The 21231-nt window shown below is 44.5% G+C and overlaps 1 protein-coding gene across 2 annotated transcripts in view; it reads right to left on the bottom strand.

Moving 5' to 3' along the window:
* LOC121853212 (retinol dehydrogenase 12-like) overlaps positions 1-21231 on the bottom strand; it is a 111932-nt gene that overhangs the window by 45917 nt on the left and 44784 nt on the right. For both annotated transcript variants that reach the window (XR_006086276.1, XM_042347204.1), the window contains exon 3: positions 7848-8036. Coding sequence is in view for 1 of the 2 variants with exons in the window: in XM_042347204.1 (XP_042203138.1) it covers positions 7848-8036 (189 nt within the window). In the remaining variant the exon portion in view is untranslated. The remainder of the gene's footprint in view (positions 1-7847; positions 8037-21231) is intronic.

Raw genomic sequence — 21231 nt, 5'->3', positions numbered from 1 at the left:
AATGTGTGACCATTAATTTACTCAGATAGCCTCAGTGTACTCCCAGTGCGTCCATAAAGTGGAAGGGAGTGAGCCAATCAGACCTTGTACAGTTGAGAGAAGCTTTAGCTTCCCGTTAGCAAGAGGGTTTCACTAGCTGCTCGAGACATGTGGTGTTGTGAGCCGAGGTAGAGGAGAGCTGATGACCCCAACGATGGTCCCGTCGTCAGCTGGGCACCCAGACGGCTAGATTCCCTCAAGAGATCCTTTGATACCCCGCTAAACAGTGACAGGCCTACACTGATCGGTCCAATGGCGACAATCGCCACCCTCAATCATCAACGGCAGTCTCAAACGGCAGTCAATCTCTCGCAGTCATCACTCTCGCAGTCAAACTCCGGTCAAGTGGGTTCTGACGGAAACCCTGAAATGAACTCACTGTTAGCTCTTGTTAACTTTACCACTGCCCTATCTAACCCTGTCTGAGATCGAATGAGACTTACTTGTTATACTGCAATAGTGCAACACAGGTGACTAGGCCACGTGACTATTTCTGTGACGGACGCGCAGGGACGTCTTGTTTGTCTGAATGCTTCTCCGTGACTGAGAGAGAGCCAGCGTCGCGTCTCTCCAAGGCGCTAGCTTAGGCCTACGTGACATATTTTCCGCCTAACTAATAACTCCTTGGGACACCCGTAACATTATACAGACTGATAAGCGATCTATAATAATTTCAAATTCAATAATAGTCCCTTAACTTCATGAATCGCATCATTATTAATTCGGCAAATTACATTTAATATCATATAGGCCTAGTTCCACAACCTCCCACTATGTGCGGGGAGCGCTCTCTTCCCTCAGACGACCTTGAACGCTCAGTATCCCTAATGGCGGGGCATTTGAAATTTCTGAATATATATATATATATATATATATATATATATATATATATATATATATATATATATATATATATATATATATATATATATATATATATATATATATATATATATATATATATATATATATATATATATATGTAATATTCAGAAATTTCAGAGTAATTTCGAATGCCCCGCCATTGGCAACACTGAGCGTTCAAGGTCGTGGGAGGGAAGAGAGCGCTTCCTGCTCATAGCGAGAGATGGTGGAACTAGGCCTATATGATATTAAATGTAATTTACCGAATTAATAATGATGCGATTCATGAAGTAAGGGACTATTATTGAATTTGAAATTATTATAGATCGTTTATCAGTCTGAATAATGTTACGGGTGTCCCAAGGAGTTATTAGTTAGGCGGAAAATATGTCACGTAGGCCTAAGCTAACGCCTTGAGAGACGCGACGCGGGCCCTCCCTGAGTCACGGAGAAGCATTCAGACATACAAGACGTCCCTGCGCGTCCGTCACAGAAATAGTCACGTGGCCTAGTCACCTGTGCTGCGCTATTGCAGTATAACAAGTAGATCTCATTCAATCTCAGACAGGGTTTAGATAGGGCAGTGGTAAAGTAAACTAGAGCTAACAGTGAGTTCATTTCAGGGTTTCCGTCAGAACCCACTTGACCGGAGTTGACCGGAGTTTGACTGCGAGAGATTGACTGCCGTTTGAGACTGCCGTTGATGATTGAGGGTGGCGATTGTCGCCATTGGACCGATCAGAGTAGGCCTGTCACTGTTTAGCGGGGTACCAAAGGATCTCTTGAGGGAATCTAGCCGTCTGGGTGCCCAGCTGACGTCGGGACGATCGTGGGTCAGCAACTCTCCTCTCCCTCGGCCCACAACACCACATGTCCCGAGCAGCTTAGTGAAACCCTCTTGCTAACGGGAAGCTAAAGCTTCTCTCAACTGTACAAGGTCTGATTGGCTCACTCCCTTCCGCTTTATGGACGCACTGGGAGTACACTGAGGCTATCTGAGTAAATTAATGGTCACACAGTGAGACCGTGAGTCTAGGTCTCTAGGAGATACCTAGAGGAACATTTTCCCTCCCTTATTATGGGTGTAGTTAATACCATTTCTCAGACTGATATTATCTTGACGTGTGTAGTTTAATAGTTCCTAAATAATTTCGATAGTATTGTTTTTGAATGTTTGTGTCATTAAGTGGAACCAGAGTGATACTGTGATTTGATTCTTTTAATGCATCTAATTTTTCTTCATAATTCTGATCTCAGGTATAACCTTGTTCCCCAGAGTAGTGGTTAAGTTAGGTTAGGAAGTGTGCATCTGCTGGGGTGATATAATTTTGTTGAGTGCCCTTAAGGCCTATTCATTGTAGAGTATTTAATTTCTTATTTTGTATTACCATTTCCTCAGTGACTGATATTATTTTGTTGAAAGCCCTTAAGGCCTATTCATTGTAGAGTAGTTAATTTCTTATTTTTTAATACCATTTCCTAAGTGACTGATATTATTTTGTGAAAGCCCTTAAGGCCTGTTTCATGTGTGCAAGCAACATTTCTTACTACTTCAAATTTATTCTTGCCTGAGTTTCTTATAATTTCTATATCATGTATAACTTTTATTTCCCAGAGTAGTGTTAAGTTCAAGTTAAGAGGTGCGCACATTGGTGTACCATTATTTGATTGTGTTTGTAGTGTTGGAGGGAATATAAGTGTCTAAATTTTACAGTGTGTCTCATTCATCCCAGTCACAGACGCTATCCTTCCACGGGTCACGGACAATTCATTTTGTTTAGTAGATTTAAGTGTTCTTGTGCTGGTTCGGGATTTTTCTCAAAGGGGCGCTTCCACTGCCATTACCATCTATTAATTTTTAATAAACCCCAAGTCAAGTGAGAAATTAAAGTCCCGTATATGAAACGTAGCCCTCTTTTGTCATTGGCAACATGGATAAGAAATGTGAATACTGCGGTGTAAAGAAGTACAAAGGAGAATCTGCTGGACTGTGCTGCTCTCATGAGAAAGTACGACTGCCAAATTTGGAAAAACCACCAAAACCATTGAAGACTCTCATGCTGGGAACAACACCAGCGTCAAAACACTTCTTGGAAAATATACGGAAGTACAATTCATGCTTCCAGATGACATCCTTTGGAGCTACCAGAGTAGTTCGCGAGCACGGATACATGCCCACATTCAAAGTCCAGGGTCAAGTCTATCACAAAGCAGGATCCCTCTTACCACTGGAAGATGAGCAGGCAAAGTTCCTCCAAATCTACTTCATGGGAGATCATGAAAAGCAGACTACTATCAGATGTGGCAACATTCAAGGTGTCAGACATGACATTGTCCTATCTATCCAAGAAATGCTGCATGAGCGCAACACGTATGTACAGTCATTTAAAAATGCCCTGGAAGACATGCCTTCTGACGAGGACAAAGTCAGGATCAAAGCAGACACCTTAATGCACTAGTGTGAGACAATGTGGAGCCTCCCAGAGGGTGGCGTCCTACGGTGGTCTAGTGAAAGAGCCGCCCGGAGGGCGGCGATTCCGCTTGTTAATTATTATTAATGGATGGATATTCCTTCTGCATAAGGGTATCACTGTGAATTTGGAGAGACTAGTTTGGGGTTTTCAGGGTTTTGTTTTATTGTTATTTACCCTTTCCATTTCCCATTTGGTGTTATCAACCTGAAATGCTCATGATTTTTCTCGAAGTGTTATTATTGGAGTAACGTCATCTGCATACATAACATCTTCGATTCGTATTCTAGTGTAGATGATATGTATGGTAGGGGAGAGGACGCTGCTCTAAGGGCCCAACTTCAGTTTAACTTTTCTGCCGTCAAGAGTGTTGCAACCCAGCTTTTCGACGTTGGAGGTAGTCAGAGTTGGAGCTTTTTATGTTTTAGACCCTGCCAAATGCCTTCGCTACGTCTCGGAGAGTTACAGTAGGTTACATTGGCTACTACTTGATGTGGCTCTGGCTATGTTCTTACGTTCCAGGGCTATCGCTGTTGAGGTAAACTTCCCTTTCCTGATCCCAAATTGTCTGCAATTGATTCTGTTCGTCGTTTCCTGGTAAGGTACTTCGAGGAGAGAGATTTGTATGTAATTTAGTGGGTCGGTGGGATATTTTCCTTGTTTTGGGGTTAGGGTAATAATGGCCCCTTTGAATTTCGTTGGGAGGTATCCTGAGGTCAGGCAAGCGTTCATCGTGTTAAAGATTGCAGTATTGAGTTTGGTTAATGAGTTGTCCTCTCTCAGATCCTCCCACCTGATTTCAGGGGAATGCTGAGTGCTGTGTGTGTTTCTGGCCCTGGAATTCTTCAAGGATAAGCTCCTAGGTGGTACCATCAAATCCCCCGTTCTCTTTATTTGTGATTCAGGTGATGTTCTTTCAAATATCCCTGAATATCTTTTCATTGTCTTGGTCGTCATAAATTGAATTGCCTGCGTGGTTTGTTACACATGGTGACTATTTGTGGCTGAAATCTTTCAGTCTCTTAACTCGACGCTAGAACTCTCCTGGGTCCTTTGTGTGTGTGTGAGAGTTGTTCTACTATTTAGGCCCATTAGAGGTTACTTTGTTCCAGAGATCTCGTTTTTATTTCCTCCGTATTCTCCTGTATATATTGCAACTTTCGATGTTCCAACCACGGCTATCTGTTGTAGCAGCTGGGATCGGCTTATGATGGCTTTGAGTTCTGGCATTTATCGTGGGTATGGAAGTGTTATGTTGTGTTTGAGAGTGGTGACGTCTTGGTAGCTGTTCCTATGGATTCAAACTATGTGTTAATTAATTCGTCCATTGTGTTCACTGGCTGATTGTCTATGGCCTGTAGGATTGTCATACCCTTGACCTCAAGCTTGGCTGTAGCTTTTCGTTAAATAGTTCGAAGTTGGTCTGCTCACGATACTTCTGGTGGAGTTGGTACCGTTATTGGTGTTGCATAGATGGTCGTGATTGTAGGTAGGTGGTCGCTGAAGATTACAGGACCTTTAGAAAAAAATGGTTGTGAAAGCACCTGTCATTCGTTATTGCTGAGTTCCTGCTGTAGAACGTGAGGGTAGTCTGGGCCAATTAGCTGGGCTTTTTGTCAGCTATGAGGCTAGCGAGGCCTCTTCCAACACTGTTGGCTGTCCCCTTACCGTCTAGTAGAAGATGCTTGGCGTTTAGATCCCCATTGATGTAGGTTGGGTGGTGGTGCGATAGGAATCTGTAGAATTCCCGGTAAGGCAGGTAGTCCCTGCGTGGTGGGAAGTACTGTAGGTTGTGGCTTTAATGATTGGTCCTGTAGTCAGGTTGATTTGAATAGCGAGAGTGTCAGAGATGTACACTGTCGTTCGGCTCCTGTCAGATTGAATTTATGGATATTGTAACCAAATATTTTATTTTCCCCAGACGCCTTTTGTCCGTTAGGTCAACTTGGTTGTGCTGGCTGGACAAACTGAATTTGTTGGTTCGCCAGTGGAGGACGCTATGTTGTATTATTTTTAGTCTCTTGCGCATTGTGCTCCTGATTTCTTTGTTTTTTCTTTGTATTTTTCTTCTCTGTCCTTTCGCTATCTTGTTAATCGCCTGTTGGGTTGTCGTGAGGAAGCAGTTTGTGAGACTGGTTAGTGTGTAATGGCATCGTGGATGGTCTGGTCGTATTTCCATTTTATTGTATCTTCAACCCCATCACGTGCACGGGCAGTGTTGATATTATTTGTTGCGTAAATGCGCAAATTTAAATATTTTCCTGTTAAACCATCCTGGGTCTGAGAGATAGGTGCTGTCTCTGGTGTGTGTACTTGTGTATTACACTTTCAATTTCTGTTATCTCCACTGATTGTGTTAAAGTCAGGGTTTGTGAGTCAAGGCCGGTTGTTTCTAGATTGTTCAGTGCAGTTGTCTGATTCTCCTGTTCCCGATTGTGTGTGAGTGGGGGGAGGGGTGCTCCTAGTAGTGGCTTCGATTACGTTGTTTGGGGGTGGGGCATGAGGGGTAGTTTTACGTTGGGCAGATTGTTGAAGCCTAAGGAGTCATCACATATTGACTGGAAGCAGCCTGGGTTAACATCATTCATCGCAAGGACGTGCGTGATACACATGTGGGCTTTAAGGATGGCAGTCGTAATGATTGCAGGATCCGTAGAGACTGCAGGATCCGTAGAGACTGCAGGATCCGTAGAGACTGCAGGATCCGTAGAGACTGCAGGATCCGTAGAGACTGCAGGATCCGTAGAGACTGCAGGATCCGTAGAGATTGCAGGATCCGTAGAGACTGCAGGATCCGTAGAGACCGCAGGAACCGTAGTGACTGCAGGAGTTGTATTGTTTTCTTCACTTATCAGATCAACTCCAGTGTAAAATGTGTATACGAGTATACTTATAAATGTAAAAAAATAAATAACGAAGTGATAATCGTGGTAACTTTCTCATATTACTTACTACCACCATGTTACGTGTACTATTCCAGATGATACTAAATATTACATAATACTTCCTTGAGATAAATGTTCAGTGTATATCAGGTGCCATTAAGAGAGCCCAGGCTCTTAATTGGCTCTGCCATGTCAATAATGTTATTATTATCCACTCTGTATGTGATTTTTTTTTGCTAAATAAACTGTTTCAATATCAATATCAACGACGTCCTCATTTCAAAATATCTAAGGTCATTGATATTTTGTTGACCAAGAAAATGTGTCGAGGATTTCTTAAGGTAGAGCCATGATTGGGTCAGTGTGCCAGTTTTTGTTCATCTCATCAGCCAGTTATCTGAACGTGTGGCATGTCATTATTTCAGTGCCTTAAGCAGCGATGATATTATTTTCAGTGCCAGATATAACGAAGCCTTTGGTGTCTTGCCTCAGCCAAGTAGAAAAACGAAAATCAAGTGCAATGTAATATATTAAAAACCTCACGCTGTTGACTAATACCAAATTGAGCAGATTTGTGTTGAAAGTTATGTTATTAAAATAAAAGTTGTATCGCAAATCTGACCTGTCACAGTTTGCACAGGAAGCTACGCACTTCTGCTTCGTTATAATCAAAACCGTTATTTACTGACATTGTCGCCATATCATCAAGAGTAACACTAAAGAATTTCAGTAGAGTACCGGTATTACTTGTGTTGTACCCAGCGAGTCCCATTACACCTCTGCACCACTGATGTTTTATGATGTGCTTCATGATCATTGCTAAATCTAGCTATTTCTGAATTTTTTCTTGGGGTTCCCAGTATATAGATCGTTCAAATACAGAAACATATCAATTACTAACTGGAATGCGCCTTGAAAACATCCTTCAACCTCAGTTGAAACCTGTATTTAAAATAATAAACAACCAAAAACCAACCTATTTAAAAATTTTGGTGCGTTAACAGACCTGTACGGCAACCAGGGATTAGGAGTGGGGTGAGGGGGGAGCTTTGGAGATGCAGTGCCAAGTTCCAAGATTTTGTAATCTCGCCATGTTGACTGACTAAATAAAACATTACATGACAACAAAAAGCTGCCGATGAATAACATATCTAACACAGTACTTTACAGCTGCTGCAGAACAATGTTTAATCAGAAGCGCAATGATTTCTAATCCCTGTCAGTTTTGACTAGCAGTTAGGTACACTTTCTTCACATTCTACAAGGCGCACCCATTTTTTTTTGTTCCTTATACACAATAGTCATATTTCGGTAAAAAAAAAATAAACGTCAATAACGACCTTCAGGGGATGTTGTGTTGTGGTTTGTGGCAGCACCAATCCACTTGACGAGTGACATAGGCTGGTGCTCAATATTCCTGTAACTCGCTTCCCTTGGCACGGGTAAAGAGATAGGTTTCATTAACGAAATTCCAGCTAGTTATCTATGTGTACTGTACTCATATGAAGGCTTTTGAAGGCGTGAAACAGATTCGGGATGATCACTATAGGACTCACAAAAAAGTAAAGTAAAAACCACAATAACTAACCTGCATTATTGATTAGCATATGGATCCGAGTTTCCTTGGTTTTGAGATCAGCAGCAAACTCACGGACTGATGTTAACGATGCAAGATCCAGCTTCATAACCTCCAGCTGTCCTCCTGTCTGGCCTCTTATCTCTGTGGCCTTCTTCTCTGCTTCCTTCGTGTTTCTACACGCCATAATTATCTTAGCTCCTAAGAAGCAAACAGGAAAAAAAATAATAAAATCATGCTGTAATTCTCCATCAATAATATTTCTTCTTATAGTAGTTAAATATAAACAATTACCTGGGGGTTGGTGAGTCAAAGCATATGGGTGCGATCTACAAGGTATACAGGCCGCGGCTGTATTTGAATATGTTAGTATAGCCATACCACTTTGAAAACTTAGTTTCTCGTCCGATCAGCGAAGTTAAGCAAATTTGGGTCTGGTTAGCACTTGGATGTATAATCGCCTCGGAATACCAGATGCTGTTTGAATTTAAACAAAAGAGCCGTACTGGAAATAGGCAACTCGTAGCTTTGTCTATATTTTGGGGCAAATTGACTTAATATTAATTATTATATCCGATACATTCACCAGTACGAAAGATTTTCTGTCCAAAAGTTTAGGTAAGGATGAGATATTTTGAAGAACGAAAAACATTTCTGAAAGAGTAGGGGAGGTCATATGAAAGATCATGTGAAACCTGTGTAGGGCATATTGGTGGCACAAGTCGCTTTATAATGTTCCCAGGGGTGTATGAGCCGATTATACAGCACCTACTCCCAGCACAGCAGCGCCACGTGTAGGCCTATTCTGTTAGGTTCCTATGTAGTTTTCAACACACTTTTTACTTTTACTTTTATCCTTTTCGCCACTGATCGGCTTGTTAGCCGCTTGGGCGGTCGGTCACGTTTCTGTTACGCACTGTTGGCAAGTATTGGGCATGCACTGGCTCCTGAATGTATCTGAACCTGTGACGGCACCGAGTGCCGTCGCAACACTCTCTCGCAAATTGTTCCAAGAATTCAAAATTCTCACTCCGAAAAATTTGCCCTCACAGTTTTCTGGGACTTGTGGCTTCTTCAACATTGAGTTGTGACCCTTTTTGAGGCAGGCGTCAGCCAGCTCCAGGTATGTACACTAGAGTGGGTAGTGCCCTCTGAGATGTTTATACACTTCATTTAGGTCACCCTTTGTCCGTCTGTAGTATAAGCTAGGGAGATGCAGGTGTTCAAATCTCTCTGGATAACTGATGCACCGTAGTGCAGTCACCAGTCTGGTGGCCTTCCTTTGGACATTTTAAATCAATTGACAGTCTGTGAGGGTGTTATTGAGAGTGTGACTTACTCACACACTAGTTGGGACCATGGGACTTATAAGAAGTGTAATAAAAAATCAAATGGAGATAAGGTGTGGTACCGTATGAATAAACAAAAAACAAACATTAATTTACTATAAAATAAATATGAAATAAATTTATATGTACACAAACAAGTAATTTTTACCCGACAGTGAGACCTGAACTACTCCTTGGTTCGTTCGTTAATTGGAACTGTTCTATTTGCACACGTAGGAATCTTAGTTCACAGTCTGGCGTATTGTATCCGCTCCTTTTACTCTTGAACGTCAATACTAACTGCCGAATTGATTAACAATTGTTGGAATGACACTGGGTGTGTACCGACGACACAATACGGCGAGAGAGAGCTCCCAGCCAGGCCACAATACCGGTCTCTGGGACAGTCACCTCTGCTCCAGCACACCAGTTAACTCTTTAGTAAAGTTGCCAGACAAAATACAGCGGGAACACCTTCCCTTCATACACGATTATCGAGGGCGACCGATGCTGCCTCAACCGCAGCTGCTACGTGACTCGTCCACACTTTAGCTAAGCATTCCCTTTCTATCACAGAATAGTTCCTTTCAGCATTATTTAGCTTTCGGCTAGTGTAAGCAACAGGCCACCGTTCTCCGTCCCATATTTGTAATAGCACTGCTCCTATCCCCACTTATGATGCATCCGTCTGCGCCACAAAGTCCTTTTCTAAGTCCACTCCATATTGACGATAATAACCTGTTAATCCTAAAATGATCGAACCTCCTTTTTAGTTTTGGGAATTTCCATTTTAATCATAGCTATTACTTTATCATAAACTGGCTTTGACATACCTTCACCAATGATATGGCCTAAATATTCTACCGTAAATATGCCAATCTCACGTTTAGTAGTACGAGCTGTTAAACCTGCCCTAGACAATATCTTTGAAACTTCCCAGGTTGAGGTATAAATCAAGATGTCAACAAAAGTCTCAACATTAACTTAATGCTGTGTTTTAACACGTTCGTGCGTCCTGGAACATCGTTGAAAACCTGACATCGCTCTTCTGCTCTGCACTTAACTGGCCGTTTACTTTCACATCTACCTTTGTTTGCCTTCCATTAAAACTAGGAATTACTTCTATACTGCTATCCTCACCTTCGTCTTCCTCACATGCAATTGCTACACTAGCCGCATCTACCACACTTGTTGAATTCCTTTTAGTCGCCTCCGCTTTGGGAAATACTGCTTCAGCGTGTAAATTTGATATTTCCGCTCTGTACCGTTGACGTCTACCACATAATTCCACTTGTTAACATTCCTAACTACATCAAAAGGCCCTTGCCACTGCATTAGGAGCTTATTGTTCCTGGTTGGCAGTAAGATCAAAGCTTTCTGACCGACTGCAAGCTGTCTATCCTTGGCTTTGCGATCATAATACATTTGATAACTGTCACCTGCTCTCGCTAACTCTTCATGAGCTACCTTACAGTACATGCGTCTTGTAATCGCTCTCTCAGATTAATCAGGTAATCATACACCGTCCTAGAATTTTCTTCACCTTGCTCATTTCCTTCCCCATTCTCCCACAAGTTTCTTCACAGACTGAGTGGTCCACGTACAGAGTGACCATAAATCAACTCGAAGAAAGAAAATGTGGTACTAGATTGGTGTACCTCTCTATAAGCAAACAAAGGGGGATTTAAATACCTAGGCCACTATTTAGGTTGCTTACGACACATGCGCTTAAGCATCTTCATTAGTACTCCATTAAACCTTTCAGCAAAGCCATTACACATCGCATGGTACGGCGTCGTAGTTTGCCTTACCACAGATAATAACCTATGAAACTCACGCATCATGGCTGACCTAAACTGTGTTCCTCGATCACATAAAATTTCTTTGGGAATCCCTACCCTACTGGACACATTAAGCAGTGCCTCTGCCACACTCACGGTGTCGCAAGATTTGAGTGCTACGATCTCGGGATATCTGGTGACGTAGTTTACAATAGTGAGAATATACCGTGATCCGTAACTAGAGGGGTTCTAATGGTCCGACTAAGTCTACTGCCACCCTCTGAAACGGCTCGTAAATAATCGGCATCTTACCAAATTTTGCACGGGGAACTCTACCTATAGCAACTGTCCTTTGGCACTTGTCACCTGATCGACAATACAGTGTCACATCCGGCGACACTCCTGGCTAAACAAACTTACTCTGTATCCTTGCTAGTGTCATCTTACATCTTACTCTCCCAGCCAGCTTTTGCTGCACTGCCTGCTTCAGATGTTTAAACTTGAGTCTGTTACTTCGAACCTTTAGATTCATTCGTATCGATTTCATGTTCTGGTTGGTACTGAGACAGTTTCAAACATATGAAGCAGGCAGTGCAGCAAAAGCTGGCTGGGAGAGTTAACGAACTTTTGGGTGAGACTGTACCAGCAACCCTCACACACCTTTAATTAAACTCATCGACCAACTCGAACCTAACCCGAAACACTAACTAAACCCAAATGAACTACCACCAAACCAACGAAGCCTTAAAGTTGCTACTCGTCCTGACACAGCCCCTAGCAACTCACTCTTGAAGATCGTTACGAAGAACTAGAACTCTAGATATCTGAATAAACTTCTTATAAGACCTACTATTGTATTTCCACGCAAACCTGACGCGTAAACCACGCCCCTCTTTTATAAAAATAGCTGATTGGTTCATAGAAAATGTTCGTGTAGCTGTCCACTTATTCAAACTAAATATGTTCACAATTGCTAAGCAGACCTGTTATTCTCTAAAATTATGTTAAATATCTGGACTATAAAAATGCAAATGATTTTAAGGAATTAGCAGTTTGTACAGCTGGATATAACCCAAATCATTTTATATAACTGATAAAACTCGATATAAATACGCGCAGTCCGGGGGGAGGTAAAACGCTCAGGGGAACAGCCACTGGACTTCTAGGTACTGTATATATTGTCGATATTATCACCCTGTTCCAGAATTTAAGTACAAACATCCATTACCTTGAGAAAGTGAGTTAAGCAGGAGTGTCCCGGCATAAAACCGTGTTGGTAGTCCTTTACAGGCTCTTAAGGGGCTCAGGAAGCTCGTTGCACAACTAACTCTCTCAGCACTCCGGATTGCACCATATCAGGGCCGGGACTCTTATGAAACTTTAGCCTTGACAATTATTTCTTATACCCTCTTATGAGAAAACAATGTTGGTCACCGAGGAATAGAATTTGTCAACGCCTCCGCCTTGTTCTGGTCAGAATCTGCATAACTGCGATGTTCAAGCCTCAGATCCAATACATCTACGCGTTTTTACTTTCGATTTTGCGTAACGGTAACAAACCTTTGGGTTTGACTTGACCTTGCTTGCAATCCGCCTCTGGAACTCTTTTTCAGCCCTTCTACACTCTGATTTTGCTTGGTTCCTGGGCCTGGCATACATCCCCATGTTCTGCTCATCATTTGTTCTAATCCACGTCTCGAATTTCTGAGTATTTTCTTAACTTTGTCAACTGCCGCATGGTTATGTGTAACGATCTCCTTGTATTACTGGAGGCACTGAGTTTGGTGTTGGGTATATATTTATCGATCAAATGGTTCACTTAACTGGCTATGATATTCGGCGTAGTGTCTGCGTTCTTATATCTTACTTAGTGAGTCAGGTTAGTGAATACCCTAATCCCCTCTCTCATCCCGTCATACTTACCTCTGTAAAGTAATATTTGATCCTTGGCCTGCTTTTCTCATGAACTATGTAACAGTTAAATCAGGACAGCGTTACGTGGTAACTGGTGCCAACGGGGCTTTAAGGTCTTTCCTAGCATAGATAACCTACACCCCTCTTGCAAGTTGCTTGAAAAAGGTCTGTAAATAATTCATATCCGTCTATATTAAACTCACATTCCTCCGGGTCGATTCTCCTGTTCTTGTGCAACAGTCCTACAGCCTCTTTTATATTGGGTTGATGTATCTTGAGTAGGGTTTCAAACTCCGCTCTTTTCACAGAACGTGTTAGTATTAGTGACTCCGGCCTCCATCCATTCTCAGCAGCTGTCTCGTTTACTAAATTCATTGTATTTTGTGGGGTGTGGCCGGAGATGACATTGTTCATATGGCGCCCGCCTCCTCCTGGGTGGAAGGTAGAGCGGGTGAGGGGTGTCCCCTTGTGTCCTGGTTCTGTACTGGTGCACTTACAACCCACTACTTTCTCCCTGTATATAACCAATTCACGTCCGTTCTCGCTACTCTTCGAATCCTCCCTCCTCTGATTCAAGAGCTTTAGTAGTTCTTTATGCTGTTCCCTCTGCCTTACCGTGCGATTTAGGTTTATAAATATACCGGGAAATGCTTCGCTCCTTGCTAATTTTTTTTGCTTGCCTAATAACTTCCCATTTCTTATCCTCACTCACTAGGGTGATCCTGAGGGGGTGGGGCTCTCTCTCCTTCCTTTGTCCTAGCCTTCTCACTTCTTGAGGGGGAGCTGACAAGTTCAGAGCCTAATCTCAAATATTCTGAAACTTCGTCTTATCGTGTGTTTTTCTACTTTCAGCTTCCTCCTCACTAACTCTCAGGGACTCCAAACACTATTATGTTGTTCCTGCGCTCGAATCGTTCCCGTTGTTCCTCCTCTCCCACATCAATAGGTCTACTACTTGTCATCTTTCAACACACTTCTGCAGAGTCCCTAGCCGCTGAAGGACCTGTTCGGATCCTGTATTACTCTCCGTCACCTTCTGTGACCCTGCTACAACCTGAACCTTGCTCTTCTTAACTCCTTACTTTATTCTAACCAACAATAATCCAGCTTCATTTATTGTCATCTCTGTTTCTCTTTCCCTTATGATCTGCAATAACCTCGTATACTTTGGCTATACAGTCAAGGCAATACCAGCAACAACCTCTATACTTTACTGCACTCAGTATCGTCCTAAAAGCTGTAAAGTTCTAACCCTGACAATCCATCCTAGACGCTCCCTTGCAGTAATTGCATGTCAACCAACTTCCTGGTGATGCTGGGGTTTTAACCTCTGGTTCCTTACGCCTATGGATGTATTTTCACGAACTTGATAGCTGTCGCCGTTGGCAATCCTGTGGGAGTGGGGGGGGTGGGGGTAGCTAACTGGAGGGGGATGTGCAGGGTGAGCGTTTTATATCGAACATGTTTAGTTTATATATACAGGACACATGAAAGAAGGAAGAGGTAGACAATGAGAGTATGGCGGGGTGAAAGTAGGCCACCATAGGCCCGACGGCCAGTTAGAGATAGTCTGGATAAAGAACTCCATACATGCAGCATGGTCAACATTGATCTTGACCGCTTTCAATTGTCTAACTTTAAAGTTCTGTACCCATTTACAGCTGGGGGACTAAGAGCGCCCAGTTAAAGCTTGGAGGCGATCGCTGTATCCACTCGGTCGAAACACCCCATAGGACAGGTTGTTATTTTGTAACTATTTATTGCATTAAACAATCTTCACTTAGGTTATGGGGTTCAGTTTTGGTCACCTTACTATAGGTGGATATTGATTCTCTTGAAAGCATTCAGAAATGGATAACAACGTTAATCCCGGGCATTAGGTACCTTGAGTATAAAAATATATTTAGAAAACTGAATTTGCATTGTCTTGAGAGATGTACAGCGAGGGGAGAAATGATCGAAGTGTATCAATGGAAGATGGGGTTATTTAAAGGTGATATAACTAAAATAATTAAATTATCAAATCAGGAGCGAACACGTAGTAGTTGTTTTATATTAGACATTTAGATTTTGACGGGAACCAGGTAAATACCAATTCGGACATAAGCGTTGTGGACGAGTAGAACAAGTTAGCAAACACGATCATTAAATCGAACACGTTAGAAACCTTCAAATACAGATTGGGCAGATATACGAGTGATAAGAGTTAGGTGTAAACAGGGCAGCCTTCTATGAGCCAATAGACCTATTGCAGTTTAGTTTATTATTAAGTTCTTAACGTCTCTAATACCACACACGGCACATTAAATAGGTCCAGACAGAAATCGTCTGATGAATGAAGTCGTTGATCTCTAGTCATCACGTACCGATATCCTCCAAAATAAGGTATTAAAAAAAAAGGTAAAGGCAAAGGCGAACTTCCTCGAGTCATAAGCCATTGTTTCGAAAACCGGTTGGGGCAGTAGACTCAGTTTATTGATAAATCAGGCAATTTACCAAAGTAACAGAGAATAATTAGAGACTAAAAAGACAAATGGCCATTCAGTTAATCTGCCATACACTTAACAGGACATTCCTCGTAATGATGTTATGTCACAGTCTTCAGTTGCCAACCTGCACGATGATCGGAGGGATCCTGAACGTCTTGGTCTCATTCTTCACCAAAAACTTATGGTTTGGGTAGATCTTCCTCCAAGCCAACTGAAGTTCAAAATGAAGAGACTCCACTCCTGTGTTGAACATATATCTTACAACCCCTCCTTCCTCACCCAAAAGCGACAAGGAAGTCTTTATGGGTAGAATTGAAGGATTACAGTATATTCCACGTATGCCTTGGTGAATGAAAGAGATCTAACACAAGAACCATTTCGTTTGCAATTATGATGAAAGGTCCACCCGGAGGATGAAAACCTGAGTATTTTTGTAATTGTAGTTTTGGAATCATCAATACCAAGCTATATCAACAAAGCTTCTCGAAAGGCATTCTTGTAAGAAACGATGGTATTGGATATTTTCAAGAGTTATGGAAGAGAAGAGAGAAGAAAACGAATATTCCATCACAATGAAGACCTCTTTTCTCTCCAGGAAGACCGAGATCTTCACCTAACACGGATCGTTGGTGTGACAGAGGGATGGGTGGTGTGAGTAAGATACTGAGGGTGTGACTGAGACATGGGTAGCATGACAGAGGGATGGGTGGTGTGACTGAGGGATGGTTAGTGTGATTAAAGCATGGGAGGTGTGAAAAAATCATGTGTGGGTGACTAGAGCATGGGTGGTGTGACTAAGGTACTGAGGATGTGACTGATGCATGGTGGGTGTGACTACGGCATGGGTGGTGTGATTAAGGGACTGAGGGTGTGACTGAGACATGGGTAGCATGACAGAGGGATGGGTGGTGTGACTGAGGGATGGTTGGTGTGACTGAGGGATCATTGGTGTGACTCAGACATGGGTGGAGTGACTGAGGGATGGTTGGTGTGACTGGGGGATGGTTGGTGTGACTGAGGGGTCGGTGGTGTGACCAAGATACTAAGGGTGTGACTGAAGGATGGTTGGTGTGACTAAAGCATGGGTGGTGTGATTAAGGCATGATTGGTGTGACTAAAGCCTGGGTGGTGTAACAAAAGCATGGGTGGTGTGACTAGAGCATGGGTGGTGTGACTAAGGTACTGAGGGTGTGACTGATGCATGGGTGGTGTGACTAAAACATGGTTGGTGTGACTAAAGCATGAGTGGTGTGACTAAGGCATGGGCGGTGTGACTAATGCATGGTTGGTGTAACAAAACCATGGGTGGTGTGACTAGAGCATGGGTGGTGTGACTAAGGTACTGAGGGTGTGACTGATGCATGGGTGGTGTGACTAAAACATGGTTGGTGTGACTAAAGCATGAGTGGTGTGACTAAGGCATGGGCGGTGTGACTAATGCATGGTTGGTGTGACTAAGATGCTAAGGGTGTGACTGAAGGATGGTTGGCATGACTAACGCATGGGTGGTGTGACTGACACATGGGCGGTGGTACTAAGGTACTGAGGGTGTGACTCACACTTAGGCGGTGTGACTAAAGTACTGAGGGTGTGACTGATGCATGAGTGGCGTGACTACGGCATGGGTGTGTGACTAGGGTACTGAGGGTGTGACTGATGCATGTGTGGCGTGACTATGGTACTGAGGGTGTGACTGATGCATGGGCGGTGCGACTAAAACATGGTTGGTGTGACTAAAGCATGGGTGGTGTGACTAAGGCATGGGCGGTGTGACTAATGCATGGTTGGTGTGACTAAGATACTGAGGGTGTGACTGAAGGATGGTTAGCATGACTAACGCATGGGTGGTGTGACTGAGGTACTGAGGGTGTAACTGAGGGATGGTGTGACTGAGGGATGGGTGGTGTAACTGAGGGATGGGTGGTGTGACTAAGATACTGAGGGTGTGACTGAAGGGTGGTTGGCGTGACTAACGCATAGGTGGTGTGACTGAGGCATGGGTGGTGTGACTAACGCATGGGCGGTCTGACTAATGTCCTGAAGGTGTGACTGATGCATGGGTGGTGTAACTAAAACATGGGTGGTGTGACTAAAGGATGGGTGGTGTGACTAAGGAACTGAGGGTGTGACTGATGCATGGGTGGTGTGATTAAAACATAGGTGGTTTGATTGAGGGATGGTTGGTGTGACTGATGGATGGATAGTGTGATGGATAGTGTGACTAAGGTACTGAGGGTGTGACTTAAGAATGGGTGGTGTAACTAAAACAAGGGTCGTGTGACTAAGGTACTGAGGGTGTGTGACTGATGCATGGGTGGTGTAACTAAAACATGGGTGGTGTGACTAAAGGATGGGTGGTGTGACTAAGGAACTGAGGGTGTGACTGATGCATGGGTGGTGTGATTAAAACATAGGTGGTTTGATTGAGGGATGGTTGGTGTGACTGATGGATGGATAGTGTGACTAAGGTACTGAGGGTGTGACTTAAGAATGGGTGGTGTAACTAAAACAAGGGTCGTGTGACTAAGGTACTGAGGGTGTGACTTAGGGATGGTTGCTGTGACTGCAGGATGGTTGGTGTGAATGAGGGATGGTTGGTGTGAATGAGGGATGGTTGGTGTGAATGAGGGATGGTTGGTGTGAATGAGGGATTGTTGGTGTGACTGAGGGATGGGTTGTGTGACTGAGAGATGGCTGGTGTGACTAAGGGATGGTTGGTGTGACTGAGGGGTGGGTAGTATGACTAAGATACTGAGGGTGTGACTGAAGGATGGTTGGTGTGTCTAAAGCATGGGCGGTGTGACGGAGGGATGGGTGGTGTGGTCGGGTGGTGTGACTAAGGTACTAAGGTGTGACTTGAGAGTAGTTGGTATGGGCTGAGGGGATGGTTACGTGAAAGAGTTGTTGGTGGCTGAGGGATGGTTGGGGTGTGACTGATGGATCGTTGGTGTGAATGATGGGGGATCGTTGGTGTGACTGAGGGATGGTTGGGTGTGACTGAGGGATGGTTGGTGTGACTGGGGGATGGTTGGTCAGATGAGGGGATGGTTGGGTGTGAATGATGAGGGGATGGTTGGTGTGAATGAGGGTTATTGGTGTGACTGAGAATTGTTGGTGTGACTGAGGATGGTTGCGGGTGACTGGGGATCGTTGGTGTGACTGAGGGATGGTTGGTGTGACTGATGGATCGTTGGGTGTGAGATGAAGGGATCCGTTGGTGCTGAGGATGGACTGGCGGGTGTGACTGAGGGATGGTTGGTGTGACTGAGGATGGTTGGTGTGAATGAGGATGGTTGGTGAATGAGGATGGTTGGGTGTGACTGAGGGATGGTTGGTGTGACTGAGGGATGGTTGGTGTGACTGAGGGATGGTTGGTGTGACTGAGGGATGGTTGGTGTGACTGAGGGATGGGTGGCGTGTCTAAGATACCGAGGGTGTGACTGAGGGATGGTTGGTGTGAGTGAGGAATGGTGGGTGTCACTAAAGGATTGGTGGTGTGACTAAGGTACGGAATGTGTGATTGAAACATGGTTGGTGTGACTGAGGGATGGTTGGTGTGAATGACGGATGGTTGGTGTGACAGAGGGATGGTTGGTGTGACTGAGGGATGGTTGGTATGACTGAGGGATGGGTGGCGTGTCTAAGATACCGAGGGTGTGACTGAGGGATGGTTGGTGTGACTGCGGGATGGTTGCTGTGACTGAGGGATTGTTGCATTGACTGATGCATGGTTGGTGTGACTGAGGGATGGTTGGTGTGACTTAGGGATTTTTGGTGTGACTGAGGGATGGATTGTGTGACTAAAGCATGGGTGGTGTGACTAAGGTACTGAGGGTGTGACTGATGCATGGTTGGCGTGACTACGGCATGGGAGGTGTGAATAAGGTACTGAGGGTGTGTGACAGAGAGATGGGTGGTGTGACTAAGACATGGTTGGTGAGACAAAGGCATGCTTGGTGTGACTAAAGCATGGGCGGTGTGACTAAGGTACTAAGGGTGTGACTGAGGAATGGTAGGTGTCACTGAGAGATGGCTGGTGTGACTAAGGTACTGAGGGTGTGAATGAGGAATGGTTGGTGTGACTAAGGGATGGCTGGTGTGACTGAGGGGTGGGTAGTATGACTAAGATACTGAGGGTGTGACTGAAGGATGGTTGGTGTGTCTAAAGCATGGGTGGTGTGACGGAGGGATGGGTGGTGTGACTAAGGCATGCCTGGTGTGACTAAGGTACTAAGGGTGTGACTGAGGGATGGTTGGTGTCACTGAGAGATGGGTGGTGTGACTAAGGTACTGAGTGTGTGACTGAGGGATGGTTGGCGTGATTACGGCATGGGTGGTGTGACTGGGGGATGGTTGGTGTGACTGAGGGATGGTTGGTGTGACTGGGGGATGGTTGGTGTGACTGAGGGGTCGGTGGTGTGACTGAGGATGGTTGGCGTGATGCAGCATGGGTGGTGTGACTGGGGATGGTTGGTGTGACTGAGGATGGTTGGTGTGAGCTGGGGGATGGTTGGTGTGACTGAGGATGGTTGGTGTGACTGAGGATGGTTGGTGTGACTGAGGATGGTTGGCACTGACTGGGGATGGGTGGTGTGACTAAGAGATGGTTGGTGTGACTAAACGATTGTTGGTGGGATTGAGGGATGGTTGGTGTTTCTGAGGGATGATTTGGTGTGACTGGGGGATGGTTGGTGTTTCTGAGGGATGGTTGGTGTTTCTGAGGGATGGTTGGTGTGACTGAGGGATGGAGGGTGTCACAAAAGGATTGGTGGTGTGACTAAGGTACTGAGTGTGTGATTGAAACATGGTTGGTGTGACTGAGGGATGGTTGGTATGACTGAGGGATGGATGATGTGTCTAAGCTATAGAGGGTGTGACTGAGGGATGGTTGGTGTGACTGATACATGGTTGTTGTGACTGAGGGATGGTTGGTATGACTGAGGGATGGATGGTGTGTCTAAGCTACAGAGGGTGTGACTGAGGGATTGTTGGTGTGACTGAGGGATGGTTGGTGTGACAGATGCATGGTTGATGTGACTGAGGGATGGTTGGTATGACTGAGGGATGGGTGGTGTGTGTAAGCTACCGAGGGTGTGACTGAGGGATTGTTGGTGTGACTGAGGGATGGTTGGTGTGACTGAGGGATGTGTGGTGTAGAGCTGATCATGGGTGGTGTGGCTGAGGATGGATTTGGTATGGTGTGACTAAGGTGCTGGGAGTGTGTGTACTGGGTGATGGGTGGTGTGACAAAGGCACTGACGGTGTGACTGATGCATGGTTGGTGTGACTAAAGCATGGGTGGTGTGACTAATATACTGAGGGTGTGACTGATGCATGGTTGGCGTGACTACGGCATGGGTGGTGTGACTAAGGTACTGAGGGTGTGACTGATGCATGGTTGGCGTGACTACGGCATGGGTGTGTGACTAGGGTACTGAGTGTGTGACTGATGCATGTGTGGCGTGACTAAGGTACTAAGGGTGTGACTGATGCATGTGTGGCGTGACTAAGGTACTGAGGGTGTGGCTGATGCATGAATGGTGTGACTAAGTTACTGAGGGTGTGACTTATGCATGGGGGATGTGACAAAGGTACTGGGGGGTGTGACTCATGAATGGGTGGTGTGAGTAAGGGATGGTTGGTGTGACTGAAGGATGGGTGGTGTGACCGAGGGATGGGTGGTGTGACTAAGATACTGAGAGTGTGACTGAAGGATGGCTGGTATGACTACGGCATGGGTTGTGTGACTGAGGGATGGGTGGTGTGACTGAAAGATGGTTGGTGTGCCTGATCCATGGGTGGTGTGACTGAGAAATAGTTGGTGTGACTGGGGAATGGTTGGTGTGACTGAGGGATGGTTGGTGTGACTGAGGGACTGTTGGTG

This window comes from Homarus americanus, unplaced genomic scaffold (genome assembly GCF_018991925.1).
Source record: "Homarus americanus isolate GMGI-L3 unplaced genomic scaffold, GMGI_Hamer_2.0 scaffold32871, whole genome shotgun sequence".
Lineage (NCBI taxonomy): Eukaryota > Metazoa > Arthropoda > Malacostraca > Decapoda > Nephropidae > Homarus > Homarus americanus.
This window is presented reverse-complemented; position numbering and strand designations above follow the sequence as displayed.